General features: G+C 40.5%; 1 protein-coding gene across 1 annotated transcript; it reads right to left on the minus strand.

The window, feature by feature from the left end:
• Positions 1-2,497: 2,497 nt before the first annotated feature.
• On the minus strand, positions 2,498-12,655 carry LOC115469835 (histamine H3 receptor-like). Its single transcript, XM_030202544.1, has 3 exons — positions 12,291-12,655; positions 11,792-11,958; positions 2,498-3,581 (listed from the first exon to the last, which is right to left on the minus strand). Exons 1-3 carry the CDS (start codon positions 12,562-12,564, stop codon positions 2,700-2,702), a joined length of 1,323 nt encoding a protein of 440 aa, XP_030058404.1. The 5' UTR covers positions 12,565-12,655; the 3' UTR covers positions 2,498-2,699.
• Positions 12,656-15,770: the final 3,115 nt, after the last annotated feature.

Consider the following 15,770-nt stretch of genomic DNA (forward strand, 5'->3'; position numbering starts at 1 on the left):
AGTTTTAATCTCAGCCAACAATTCTTTCATACTTTCAGTTTCAATACTATTTATCTTCATATCTTGAGCAAAATATTTCCCCTGTAGAATTTTTATCTGGGGGCATATAGCTTGACCTAATTCAGTGACTACTTCCCAAACTGACTCCCAAAATTTGATCATGTAACACCTCTTCTCAAAAATGCTCACTGGCTGCCCATATCCTACCAGATCTCATTCAAAAATCGGCTAACCATTTTTAAGACTCGTAACACTGAAGAACCCTCTTATCTTGCCTATTATTTAATCCCCTACATTCCACTACATGATCTTCGATTAGTACATCATAATGATTTCAGGTAATTGACCTTCATTGCTTATACAGAAAGTTTGAACTTCCACGGAAACTGCAGGAGATACGATTCCTTGATTCCCTTCTGTAATCTCTGTCGAACCCACAATAATACTTTCTGCAAAGGCCATCAGCTTCCCTCACTCATGGAAGTGATTCAGGTCTCACCTGCTTGGGCTAGGAGCCCTCCAACCTCTTCAGTAGGGGACTGCCTAGCAAGCTCAGTCATCAGGTCGACTATGGGCCCTGCTGCAGATAACTCGAGCTAATCTTTAGTAAAAGACCCTCCAATTGAAAGTGTTCCTACATCTAATGAACTCGAGGCTCTGGATGTGTCTGATACACTAGATAAACTCTCCGCCACAGGCAAATTTGTAAATTGTAGCCAAATACAATATATGTAAACAAATATGGCTACAATGTTGCACTCAAACTTATGTAAAACTTTTTACTTTAACTAGAAAGGGAACCTCAGTGATGGTACTTGATGAAACAAACTTTTATCATCAGGCTTCATCTACCAATCTCATCATCCGTTCCATTAACTATGAAGTCATATTCAACATGTTATTTTAACTGAACTTGTAATGTTTAGAAAAATTTTAAAGGCTCAAATAAATTATCTGAACAAATGTTGGCTCAGGGGGTCTTACTCCGACATGAGCCATGTTTCGCATAATGCTTTATCAATGAACCCCCTTGAAAACAAACATATACAATTAATATGTATATTTATGGGATAACTTCCAAATAACTTACTTTGCTAAATCTATCTTATACCTTTCAAACTGCCAGATCCATCCTGCCGATGCTAGTGCTTTAACTCGCCAAGATGGTGCTGGTGTGAAAGGAATCAATTTAAATAGTCAACTAATAATTTACCCACCAATCACAGAGAACACGGTTAGATCAATTTCTGCATGGAGACCCTTTGGAGTTACAGAATTCAATTAAAAAAAATCTAATGTTGTTCCTAATAATTTAACATTTTCTCATAATGACCGACCTCCCACCCTTCATCAATACTGTCTAGTATTCTCTAAAACATATCTTTCACAGTATGATGTTTAAGGGTCCAATGGGGCACCAGTAGAGCCTGAATATTGTCTATAGTAATGTGTGATTTATGCTTATTCAATCTAACTCGTACTGGTCTGCTATTGCACCCAATATAGGCCATATTGCAAGGACATAGAATTAAGCATACGACATTGCTACTATTGCAAGATATAATCAAGTGTACCATAACTTTACGCCCTGTTTGTGTGTTCACCCAAACCAGCCCTGTGATAGCTAATTCACACCACTGTCACCCCCCACAAGTTGTATGGTACCCACCCTCCTTCTATACATGTTTTTTGTCATATCTTTGTCTAGATAACATCTCGCCAATTAATATACATATTCATTTTATATGTTTGTTTTCCAGGGGGTTCTTTGATAAAGCGTTATGTGAAACAGGATTCATGCCAGAGTAACACCCTCCTGAGCTGACAATTGTTCGGATAAGTTATTTGAGCCTTTAAAATGTTTCTAAACATTGCAAGTTAGTTAAAATAACATGTTGAATAAGACTTCATTTTGTTAAAGGATCTGATATACTACAGACATCTGACTCTGATTTAGTGAATCCATCAACCTTAATGGTTTCCTTTGTATTAAAGGCTGATAGAGATTGGCTTTTGTGCTTTTTCTTTAAACACAGGGATGATTTGTTTCTTAACAGTAACACCTGGATTTTTCCTGATATCACAAGGGAAACTCAGAAACATAGGTGAGAATTTTTGTTGTTATGACCAAGGGGGATATGATTAGGGACCTTATTCTTCTTGAAATTCCCCTGTAAATGTTTTGTAAAATATAAGCTAGCAAAGTATGTATCTTTTCATCCTGAACAATTGACTATCTCCTTGGCTGTTCATCAACCAATTGTTCTATCATTGTTAGCACCATTAGGAACAACTGGGTTATAGTTAATGGGGTTGATAATGTAATGATCAAGTCAAGGAAATCATCTCTTCACTGTTTGCCTCATTTTGACCATCTGATTGATATTTCTTCTTAATAATCTTATGGTCTTCCTCCCCCAAATTTGTGGACTTTAGCATTTGGTATATTGTTTTCTTCTAATATTTTTCATAGTTTAAGATTTCTTTACTGGTCTGCTTTGCAGTGTAAGCAAATGCTTGGTCTTGTCTGTACTTATGTTCCAAATTTCCACAATAAAAAAAGGAAAAGATCAAATATATTTTGAGTTATGAGACATAAATATTGAAATATCTACATTCTGACTGGTTCTTGCCAGATACAAAGTTTTATGTCAATATAAATATAGCCAGTAAGTTTGGAATGAATATAAAATCGTGTTTCACATGAAAATATTAGGGTGGATTTTTGCCTTTCCAGGACACAGCAATTTCATAAAAGCTTTCCTAAAACTCATATGGCAAAGAGGATATAGAATAGGATTTATTGCTGAGTTCAACCAGAGAAGCCAAAACGAAATCTCATAGAGGTAATGCTGGACACACCGCCCATGACATGCTGCTCTGATGATCATCAGAAGAGTGTAGGGAGCCCAGCACATTGCAAAGATGCACACAATAATGGCTAAAGATTTGGCCACTCTTTTGTCTCTTGATAATCTAAAACGATTTGCAATTGTGCTAGCCATATCAGTTCTTCCATTGTTGCAAGCATTTTCCACAGTTTTGTAGAAATGCTCTTTGGATGGGACACCCATTTGAAGGGGTGGCAAATCTTGATCTACATTGAAGTCCAGTGATTGACATTCAAAATCCTGCGATTTGTGTTTTGCACCAGAATGTTTAGGTGGTGAAAGGCTGATAACTTGTTTTTTCATGTCACCTTGTTTCTTCTCTGCAGGTTTCACAAAAAATATTAAGTGCCCTTTTTTCTCCCCCTGGAAACTCATTTCACAGTTTTCTTGGCCATGGGCCAGCTCTTCATTTCGCATTAGAGTCCTCTTCTTGATATTAATGTAAATACTTAAATTAAAGTAGGTAACACTGATAAAAGGAGTAAAGAATTCAATTGTAGATGCAATCATTAGGAAGTACCAATTGTAATAGAATTCTACATAGCATTCTTCTTTGGGCAGTATGCTTGTCTTTGCAATGTATTCCCAACTGATAATAGCTGGACCATACAGAAGAAAAGCTGCTACCCAGACAAATACCATCTTTAATACTGCATCTCTGGTCATCCCTTTTTGAGCTCTGTAGGTTACCTGTGTGTGTGAAAGGAAAATATGTTGAATCAGATGTTATATGCAACAGGTTAATTAAAAATGTTTATAACACACACACACATATATATATATCTATATGGACATTCTTTAAAGACTTCATGTTTTAATTGGCTTTTAGAATTTGACTCCTGAAGTTAGTTGTTATTTAGCTTGGTAATGTAGATAGTATCTCTTTGTCTAGTTAGATATTCTGAGGATCAGACTTATTGGATTGTAACAAATGTTATGAAAGGCTGACTTTTTGTCATTATTCTATAATCTTTGATGATCTTGTTTGTGCCCTGCCTTGAGCTATGAAGATAGTTAAGGGGCTCATTGTTGAAACAGAAAAACATCCAAAAAGTGGCACAAGAGGCAGATGGATGTTTTGGGGTTTTTTTTGTCCAAAACATCAACATTACTATTTTCAAAACCCATTTTAAAATGCTTTTCTATGCAGTTTGTCTGCATTATGTCCAAATCACAAGGGGGCATGTTGGGAGCAGGATTTGGGCGTTCCCAAAACGGGGTAATTTTTCTGCCATAATGGAACAAAGCAAAAATGTTCAGGCTAAAAGTTAGGTGTTTTGATCTATCAATCATGACCAAGTCACAAAAAAGTGCACTAAATGACTACATGACCACTGAAGGATTAAGGCATGACCCCCCCTTACTATCACAGTGGACACTGAACCTCTCCCCCCCCCCCCAAAAGATGTAAATGAAATAATACATACAGCTTCAGATATTATGGCCAGTCTTCTTAGAGCAGCAAGCAGGTCCCTGTCATAGCCTAGCGGTCAGTGCAGTGCACTGTAGAGAAGGGGACCAGGCCCTTATATCACTCTGTTACACTTGTGGTAGAAAGTGTGAGCCCTCCAAAACCCACCAAAAACCTACTGTACCCACATATAGGTGACACCTAAAGCCATAGGGGCTACTGTGGTAGTGTAGTTGGGTACAGAAGGTTTTTGGTGGGTTTGGAGGGCTCACCATACAGTATAAGGGGGTCTAATGGTGAGATGTGTACCTGGGTGCTTTTATGTAAAGTCCACTGCAGAGCCCCTTAGTGTGCCCCACTGCTCTGCTGGTATGTCTGTGTGTCCAGTGTACTAAGAATGTTGGCATTCCCCCCCCCAGCTTTTTTGTGTGTGTGTTTTTCTCTTGGATGGATTTTTTTTTTCCAAGAAATGGTCAGAAAAGTAAAATCACTGAACACAAAATGTCTACAGAACTTCAAGGAAATGGCCAATTTTGAAAGAAAGAGATTTTTTTTTCTGGTTCAAAAATTGCTTTGTTCGTCATTTTGATTTTTGGACGTTTTCAGCAAAACATCCAAAATAGGATTTAGACATCATATCAAAAATGCCCCTTTAAGCGGGTTATAAATGTGCAATTAATTAAACATTCATAATTAACCTGTAGTTGTGGATTTTCCACAAAATGTATCTTCAAACTAGAAAATACAGTACTAAGCTTATTAAGAAGTAGTAGTATTAAGAAAAATAACTTGTTTTAAATCTGGTTCTCTTAAGGTTTATTTCAATGTGTAAATGATTTATGCTGGGACAAAAGCAAAGAATGGTATATAAGGCCAGTTCTACATATGTCATACATTGTCTGTTATCTATCTATCTATCTATCTATCTATCTATCTATCTATCTATCTATCTATCTATCTATCTATCTATCTATCTATCTATCTATCTATCACGTATATATTGTAATGACTTGTGTTGTGCTACATGCACAATGTGAAACAAAGTATTGTATCCAGTGTACTTATTTCAGAACTTTGCCATTACTGGTGTAGCAATTAATTATTGCTAGATTCAGCCCCATGTCAACTGCAAAAAGGAAAGCCTCTAAATTTTATGGTGGTCTTAAGATTTACAGCTGCTCCCTGGATACGATGTATAAAAATCCACAGTGAACGCTTTGAAGCAGGGACATAGCCAGACTTCAGCAGGAGAGGAGGTCCAGAGCCTGAGATGAGGGGGCACATTTTAGTCCCCCCCCCGGCGCTGCCGACCCCCCCCCCAGCCATTTTTGACCTGCCACTGCCACCACCACCACCTTTGACCCCCCCCGGCGCCAACCCTTTTGACCCCCTTTCCCGCTGCTGTCGCTGTCGGGTACCTTTGCTGACATCAGACTGACAGAAACAGAAGCCTTGCAGATCAGGAACGCGGCCGCGCCAGAGAAGAGGACTTCAGCTGGCAGGGTTGGGGACCCCGCCAGCAAAGGTACCCGACGGCAGGGGAGGGTTGGTGGCGGGAGAAGAGTTGAAGGGGTTGGCGGCAGGGGGGCCAGGGCCAAATCTATGGGGGCCCATTCCCCCGTGGCCCCACATAGTTACGCCCCTGCTTTGAAGGGAGAATTTATCAATGTTAATTACTATTAAGACATGTTATTTTACTGATAACTCCAAATATTTGTAACTAGGTCTCACTGCTTAACATAAGGCCTGTGCTAGAATAGCACATCTTAACAGTAGTTCACACTGATGTCTACGCCCCATGTGTGAAGCAGAACTACAATGCAAAGGCAGCTATTTTAGAAGCTGTATTCATGATTTGGACATGTATACACCTGCATTTTAGTGTGTATTTCATGTGGAGGAGCAGTTTTGATAGTGCATCTAAATTGGACTTTGGACGTTTTGTGCTGAACATACCAAATTCGAATAGGAAATTATACCCACTTTTGAAAAAAGAAAAAAACATCTCTCTTTTTTTGAAAATAGCATTTTGAACAAGGTGTTGTGCTTTGTGTGTTTATCTTTTTAGGCCATTTAAAAAAAAAACTTGCATAAGTTAATAATGCACCAAATCAAGCCATTGGCATGCCGGAGGAGCCAGCATTTTTAGCAGATTGGTCCCCTAGACATCTCAAGAGATCATTGGGGCACTCTAGGGTGCACTGCTGTGGACATCTTATAAATGCTCCCAGGTACACATCTCACCGTTGTTTCCTTATCTTGTCTGCTGAGCCCTCCAAACCCCCCCCCCCCCAACTGTACACCACTACAACAGCCCTTATGGGCAAATAGGGCACCTATATGTGGATACAGTGAGTTTCTGGTGAGTTTTGGAGGGCTTACAGTTTCTACCACAAGTGTGACAGGTAGAAGGAGGTATGAGCCTGGGTCCACCCGTCTACAGTGCACTGCACCCACCAATAGACTACTCCAGGGACCTGCATGCTGCTCTAATGGACCTGGCTATAACATCTGAGGCTATCGTAGAGGCTGATGAGTACTATTTTATTCACATTTTTGGGGGGGTGGGAGGGGGTCAGTGACCACTAGGGGAGTAAGGGGGTCATCCCTGAATCCCTCCATCTGGTCATTTAGGGCACCTTTTTGTGTCTTATTTGTTATGAAAACAAGTCTAGACCAAACTGTTGAAATTTTTGCCCTAGACGTTTTGGTTTTGTTCCATTATGGCAGTAAAACATCCAAATGTTAGGCACGTCCTAATCCCGCCTTTGAAATGCCCCCAACATTCCCCTTGTGATTTGGATGCACTGCAGACAAAATGCATAGATAAGACGTCTGCAAAACAAGTTTCGAAAATTTGGATGTTTTGAGAAGAAATATGTCCAAATGGTTCTTTATGACATTTTTTTGATGTTTTTCTCTTTCAAAAATGAGCCCCATAAGCATGTAAATCCTGATTTTTCAAAGATTGGATGTATGGTTATGGTTTAAAACTAAAACAGATCAGATAGAACACCAATATCAATAGTAAAGTTTGAGTGAAGAAAAAAAATACAGTATCAGGATTTACAGCTGCTCCTTGGGATGCCTAGGTTAAGTAAAGGTGTTGATTTTGAACAGTGCTGTACTGGAAGGATTAAGGGAAGCCACACTGGGTGTTGAGGGGCAGGTTTTGGATTGGTTTAAATTCTTTCTAATAGGATGTACTTTTTTTGTACAGGACCCGCTACCAAATTCCCAGTTCAACATATTTCATCTTTATCACCTCTATTGTTTAACATATTTTTGGTCCCATTAGTTTTCATGATTTGATGTTGGGGTTTAAGTGTATGTGGATGATATCTCACATGCTCCTGATTTCACTCCTTTACAGGACTGTCTTATAGTGGTTACTGGTTGGCTTAAGCAGTAACACTTAAATTTGAACACTGAGAAAACAAGGACTTGTTGGCTAGATGGTCATTTGCCTTGCCCTTCAATGGTGTCTCAGCTGTTGGGAAGACAGGTACAAGTTTGTGAGTCATTCCGGTACTTGGGATTTATTTTGGATTCCTGTTTGTGGTTTGCATTGGGATTGTTGTGGGCCATTTGACCATATTTTGAGGAGGAGGTTTTGCAGGCTCTCTTGCATTTGCTATTAATCTCCAAATGGATTATGGAAATGTGGCTTATGTGAGTATTAATTGCTATTTGATTAAGCACCTGTGGACATTACAGAATGATGGGACTAGATTGTTGGGGGGGGGGGGGGATTAAAAAGGAGGAATCATGTTAAGCTCCTTTATATTTACTATCATTGGCTCCCCATAGAATTTAGGATGTTACAATCAAAATTTTATACAACTCATAAGGTGTTTTTTTAGGCATCCCCTTCTTATGTGACACATATGATTTGCCTTTATACTCCAGGAAAGGTCTTATGAAGTGCTAATACTTATAGGTTGGCACTCCCAGCTTCAACTAAAGCTTGCCTAGTTTCAAGGCAAGAAAGTGCTTTTTATTGGCGCACCCCATTTTTAAAGAAATCAGCTCCCAGTGAATATCTGTGTGTGTGTGGGGGGGGGGGGGCTCTTTTACAAAGTTTAAGATGAAGTTGAAAATGTATTTTTTTCAGAGAGCTTTTGGACTGATCAGCTAAGATGATAGTAATGCATGAGGGAGACCTGAGAAATTGTAAATTGTTTTCTGTGAGTTTTCTGAGAAAAATGGTTAAAAAGAAGCTAAAAGGATTGGCCACAAAGGTTAGGATTTATCAGGCTTGGATACCAGCACAGAAGCTCAGACCAGATGTATTCACATAGTAACAAAGGTGGAAAGAAGAACAAACAACAGCCAGCATGGTTGAAAGGTGAAGTGAAAAAAGCTATTAGAGCCAAAAGAACATCCCTAAGAATGGAAAAAGGATCTGACTGAAGAAAATAAGAAGCAATATAAGCACTGGCAAGCTAGATTCACTGATAAAAAATGCTAAAAGAGAATATTAAGAAAAAGTTGCCACAGAGATAAAAACTCATTGTAACACCTTTCTCAGGTACATCAGAAGCAGAAAGCCTGTGAGGGAATCCATGGGACCATTAGATCATGAAGGAGTAAAAGGGGCACTCAGGGAGGACAAGGCCATAGTGGAAAGATTTATTGAATTCTTTGCTTCAGAAAATGTAAGATATCTACCTGTACCGGTACAAAAACCTGGAGAAAAGTCCATAGTCTGTTATTGAGATGGACGTAGGGAAAGCTGCTTGCGGAGTACCTCAAGGATCCCCACTATCACAATACTCTTTAATATAATGATGATCCCACTGGCAAAGTCCTTATCCAAGCAAGGCCTCAACCCGTTCATCTACGCAGATGACGTTACAATCTACATTCCCTTCAGACATGATTTGACAGAAATAACCAATGAAATTAAGGAAGGCTTAAACATCATGGACTCATGGGCAAATTCATTCCAACTGAAATTGAATACTGATAAAACACACTGCCTTATCCTCTTCTCTGCTCTCAACACAACAAGTATAAACCAACAACCATAAACACCCCAGTACACACCCTCCCTATTTCAGACAGCCTAAAAATACTTGGCGTCACAATCGACCACAACCTTACCCTTAAGAGCCAAGTAAACTCAGTAATAAAGAAAATGTTCTATTCAATGTGGAAACTGAAACGCATAAAACCTTTCTTCCTGAGGGAAATTTTTTGAAACCTAATTCAATCAATGGTCCTGAGCCATGCAGATTACTGCAATGGAATCTACGCAGGATGCAAAGAACAGCTCACAAAAAAACTCCAGACCGTCCAAAACACAGCAGCCAGGCTGATATTTGGTAAAACACGATTCGATAATGCTAAACCCCTCCGAGAAAAATTGCACTGGCTCCCAATCAAAGAATGGATCATCTTCAAAATCTGCACCATAGTCTATAAAATTATCTACGGCATAGTCCCAGGATACATGATTGACCTAATAGTTCTACCAACCAGGAACAGAACCAGATCATCACGAACATACCTAAACCTCCACTACCCAAATTGCAAAGGACTTAAATACAAAACAACCCATGCTTCAAGCTTCCCCTACTTAAGTGCACAACTATGGAACACACTCCCAAAAGCTGTGAAAATAATCCATGACCACCTAAACTTTGGGAAATCATTAAAAACCAACCTCTTCAAAAAGACTTACCCCACCGATCCAACGTAAAATCCCACATCCGGCAACACAGCATTACCAATGATCGTTCTGGACAATTTACAACCTTCCCTCCCTTCAACCTTCATGGTGCCTGAAACACACCTACCTTATTCGATTACAACATAACCTTGTATTTGTTCTCAACCGCACTTGGCGTATGCCTTTACGGTACTGTGTAAGTTACATTGAGCCTGCAAATAGGAGGGAAAATGTGGGGTACAAATGTAACAAATAAACAAACAAACAAATAAATAAATAAATGTTTGGTCTTTCTTAGAGTGGAAGGGTGTTTTAACCTTTGCTAACCATACTAAAAAACTATGTCAAAGAAAGCTGAACTGGTGTCTTCAGATGTCATCTCTTCATTTTGCTCATTTACAGTGATTAAAAAAAATTAGTTAAAGAATGAAAATGCTAAAAAATTATTGTTTGTCAGAGAGAAGCTTGTAAGCAAATTCTGCATGTATAGAACTGCAAAAACAAACAAACAAAAACAACAACAAACCCTTCTCCCACATCCAACCCCCCCCCCCAAGTACCAACCCATACTGTTAACTATTCAACACATTCTTATTGAGACCCACCCCCACCAATGTGTTTTCAGTCCAAGAGGTCATTACATTTTAATCTCTTTGTTCCTTGATCATCTATGTAAATGCACTTGAAAAATCAAAGTTAGTACTGGTTTTTGCTGAAGAAATTCAGATTTCATTACATCATTTTTTAAAGAATCTATGCAGTTATATTGAGTGAATATAACTTAAGCTTTGTTATTTGAAGTGTTGTGTTGAAGCTTGCTTGCACAGTTTTGTCTGTAGAGATATATTTTACATTTTGACAAAAACATCCTTGGAGCCTAAAGTATTACCTCCCTAGACTCCAGCATTGTTTCTATCAAACATGTTACATTCTTTCTATAAGCCATTATTAAGACAGACTTGGGAAAATCTGGTGCATATTCTAGAGTAAGCAGCATAAAATCTGTTTTACTGTTCTGGGATCTTGCCAGGTACTTGTGACCTGGTTTGACCACTGTTGGAAACAGGATACTGGGCTCGACGAACCTTTGGTCTGTCCCAGTATGGCAATGCTTATGTTCTTTAAAATATTTTTATTCATGTCCTTAGCCACTAACTCTCAAGTTAAAACTTTTTGTTCCCCCCCCCCCCCCCCCCCCCCCCCCGCCGACAGTCTTTTATATCAGTGATAACGAACTGCATTCTGTTATTTTCTGTAAGGGAACCACTAGAAATGCAATGGCGTTTATTTTAAGGTAGATTAAACGAATGTAAAGAAAATATAATTGCAATATAAAATTTATTGCACTGACCATTTGTTGCCTTTTGCCATATTGCCTTTTGTTTCATTATATAACAGGACCGAAAACGGGGATATATTCAAAGAGGGTGATGGATGCAAACGAGAGTCTCCTTATTGTCAAAAGGGTTATCTGCTTTTATTGAACTCCAGGAATAAACAGAAAGGGCAAAGCTTTGAAGCATCCCATCAGACAAGGAGAACGAACCCTGTAGTTCATATCTATCTCCCCTTTTGTTTTGAAGCATAGGAGATATTTTCTCCGTAGTCCTTGAGGAAGCTACTCTCTCAAGGATTATGTGATTCAGAAAATACTGTGGTTCAATGAAATGACCTAAGAAGACAGCCTATCGTTTGAAGGTATTTCAGGTGAACGTTTATCCTTTGCGGACCCCTCAGTTTATCGTGGCACTCTGCATGTTTAGAAACATAGCCCATTTTCCGCAGTGTATCAGGTACTGGCACTAGCTCACTTACCGCCTTAGTGACAGAAATGAACCTGTCGTAACTAATCAGCACTATGTTGAAGACAGAGGCGGTGCAGAGTAGGTAGTCCATAACCAGCCAGAGTTTGCACAAGCCTTTGCCGAACTTCCATTGGCCCGTCAGCACATAAGGAATATACAAAGGGATACAAAACCCACCTGCATGGAAAAAAAATCAAATGCTACATGTTTAATTCTGCGCTATCGAAGAGAGAGAGAGAGAGAGAAAGAGAGAGAGGGGGGGGGGGGGGGAGAGAGAGAGACTCTGAAATCCTTCAGCAATGTTCCCCAGGGTAGATCAATTACCCTCCAATCATACTGCTATTTCAAACTTCCTCTAGCAGTCTTACATAATAGTTTCAAAAAAATTTTTTTTTCCAGATAAATAAACTTTTCCCGAAATACATCTAATGTTGTAGAAACACAAAGTTCTGGGTGCTTTGGGCTCTGGAAAGTAAGTTCTGCATAAGACATTCAGAAAGGGAACTCACCTACTAAGAAATCTGCAATGGCCAAGTTGAGAAAGAAGAAATTGCCCTTGGTGCGCAAACTTCGGTCCACCATGAAAGCCAAGATGACCAGAGCGTTGCCCAGAATCGTAACTAGGACCATAAGCGCCATTAGCACCGCCAACAGCACTGAGACGCTGGGAGAGAACTGTCCATAGTGCTGAAGCTGCCCTTCGGCAGGGGCTTCTTCCTTGCAGCTATTACCCCTGTGAGTCCAGCCGCTTGAGTTGTTGCCCAGAAGCGTGTCCCAGGGCATAGCTGCTGCAGACACGCTGAGCCTTCCCTCCAAAGGGACCCTTTCTCCGTACAGAGCAGATCTGCAACAACTAGCCCTTTCTCAAGCTAGAAATCACATAACTCTACCAAGAAGAGGGGGAAAAGCGTAAAGAGTTGCTTGAAAGGCACGATTTGATCTCTGGGGTTACCGGTGCACCGAAGCAGCGTTTTGAAGGCGGGACTCAGGAAATCTGAAATTCTCACGCTTCAGCTTCCAGCCTGGGGATGTGTCTCGCTCCTGAGTTTTCAGTCTGAGCAGAGGTACAGAAAGCAACTAGCAGGCTTGCAAATTTAGCAGGGCTCACGCATGCGTTCAGGTAGGCAGACTGTGCTCCAAAAGTCTTCAACAATGACATGTTTTTGTTGCTCCTTACATTAAACTTCATTTGGAGACCATCTACAGGGAAATGAGATATCCGCTTGCGTGGCAAACTAGGAAAACTAATACTGCCTCCTGGTTTGCTCAGTTATCTATTTTTATTTTTAATGATGGTGATGAACTGTCCCTGAAATTCCTGTAAACCAGCCAATGAAAACTCACAGGCGGATTATTGACTGGGGATTTTATGCATGATTTTTGTATACGTACATATGATTTCAATGATGTCTTGCAGTGATTTTTATTCATATTTAGCATTCAGATGAAGAACAGTACCAATTATTCACCTCCTTCACCATTTTGATGTCATGCTGAATGCGTTTCGGTTGTTAACACAATACCTCATAATACCACTTTCTCCTCCAAAAGCCCATATAGCATATTCTTTCTGTCGATGCAAGAGATTTTCATCACACAGTTAAGGATACTTGGAATAAGTAGAGACCTTGTGTATGTTTAGTTACTACAGTAATAAAAATTAATTAGATCTATAATACAGTAAGAAAGTACATCTTGTGAGCTACAAGTCTTCTAGTCTTTTGGAGTGAGGTCAAAATTGTAGAGCTGAAACAAGGAAAGAGCAAATAACTTTTTACAACCCCTGATAAAAATTATACTCCAGGACTGGATTGAAAATGTGGTTTTTTTGTTTTGTTTTGGTTTTTTTTATTCCACTAAGAATGATAATGAATGAATAGCCTAGTATTGATTCATTCACTGCTCATGCTAAGTCATGCAAACTATAGGGCTCACTGGGGTTCTTCTGGAAGGAAAAAAAGTAATCAGGGCCCTTAGGGTGAAGGACACACCTTTGTGATATTGCAATAAAGATAAGGGTTGTTCCAAAATAAAATGAGTAGAACTTGCTGTACATTAATTAACTGACAAATAGTACATTATCCTCTAGTAATATTCATAAAGGAATTTTAAATTAGAGGCTGACCATCTGCCAAGTTTGCTACTGAAATCTCTGCTCGGTTTCAGCCATAACTATAACTGAAATTGTGGCCCCATCCCCGCTTCCACAGCCACCTCCACTGCAGGCTAGCCTCCCCTACCCCCCTGACAGAAAACATGTCCCCCCTCCCAGGCAACCCACCATTCTACCCTCCCCCCCCCCCCCACTGTAGGCCTTCCTTGGGTCTACGCTGTAAATGAAAATCTAAGCCCTCTCAATTTCTCTACATCTTCGTCACCTGTCCTTCCTCTCATTGGGAAATTAGTGCATGGCCATTAATTGAGGAAATGAAAAATAGGCCATTTTACAGCTGCGCTAAAAGTGTGACCTCAGTGTGTGGGGAAACTTACGTACTAGTCATAGTGCAGACCACCTTTTAGCGCAGCTTAGAAATTGTTAGATGAAGCATTAAAGTGAAGAAATGCAGGTGGAACAAAGATAGTGCTGTCTTAGGTGACTGTGAGGGGCATAATCGAAAGGGGCGCCCAAGGTTTCCTGAGGACATCCTCATAGGACATCCCAGCGAAGGGGCGGGGAAACCCGTATTATCAAAACAAGATGAGCGTCCATCTTTCATTTCGATAATACGGTCGGGGACGCCCAAATCTTGACATTTAGGTTGTACCTAGAGATGGTCGTCCTTAGACTTGGTCATTTCTGATTTTTGGTGATAATGGAAACTGAGGACGCCCATCTCATAAATGACCAAATCCAAGCCATTTGGTCATGGGAGGAGCCAGCATTCATAGTGCACTGGTCCCCCTGACATGCCAGGACACCAACCAGGCATCCTAGAGGGCACTGCAGTGGACTTCAGAAATTGCTTCCAGGTGCATAGCTCCCTTACCTTGTGTGCTAAGCCCCCCAAACCCCACTCCCCACAACTGTACACCACTACCATAGCCCTTATGGGTGAAGGGGGGCACCTAGATGTGGGTACAGTGGGTTTCTGGTGGGTTTTGAAAGGCTCACATTTACTACAAGTGTAACAGGCAGGGGGGATGGGCCTGGGTCTGCCTGCGTGAAGTGCACTATACCCACTAAAACTGCTCCAGGGACCTGCATACTGCTGTCATGGAGCTGGGTTTGATATTTGAAGCTGGCATAGAGGTTGGCAAAAATATTTAAAATGTTTTTTTTTAGGGTGGGAGGGGGTTGGTGTCCACTGAGGGAGTAAGGGGAGGTCATCCCCATTTACCTCCGGTGGTCATCTGGTCAGTTCGGGCACCTTTTTGAGGCTTGGTCGTAACAAAAAAATGGACCAGGTAAAGTTGTCCAAGTGTTCATCAGGGACGCCCTTCTTTTTTTCCATTATCGGTCGAGGGCGCCCATGTGTTTAGACACGCCCAAGTCCCGCCTTCGCTACTCCGACATGCCCCCGTGAACTTTGGTCATCCCCGCGATGGAAAGCAGTTGCGGATGCCCAAATTCGGCTTTCCATTATACCAATTTGGTGACCCTGGGAGAAGGATGCCCATATTCCAATTTGTGTCAAAAGATGGGCGTCCTTCTCTTTCGCAAATAAGCCTGTGTGTGAGTCTCCAGTATTTTTTCTTATTACCTTCAATTTCACTGTATTTAATGACATTAAAATTCTTAAGAGGAAAAGAATGATGAAATCCTAAATCTGAAATCTCCAGCTCTCATAGTTAGTCCTATCTCAGGATGACTTTTGATGGATAGTTGGAGGAGTGGAGATGGAGATCCCTCTGAGCCATGAAATGACTTTTAGCTTGGAGGGAAGCCTACATGCCTGCAACCACACACCATCACCCTATCATGCTTCCAACCCACCCACACTCCTGAGAAATACACCCATACCCTTGACACACCCACACCCTCTGGTACA

The sequence above is a fragment of the Microcaecilia unicolor genome, chromosome 5 (genome assembly GCF_901765095.1).
Source record: "Microcaecilia unicolor chromosome 5, aMicUni1.1, whole genome shotgun sequence".
In the NCBI taxonomy this organism is placed as follows: Eukaryota; Metazoa; Chordata; class Amphibia; order Gymnophiona; family Siphonopidae; genus Microcaecilia; species Microcaecilia unicolor.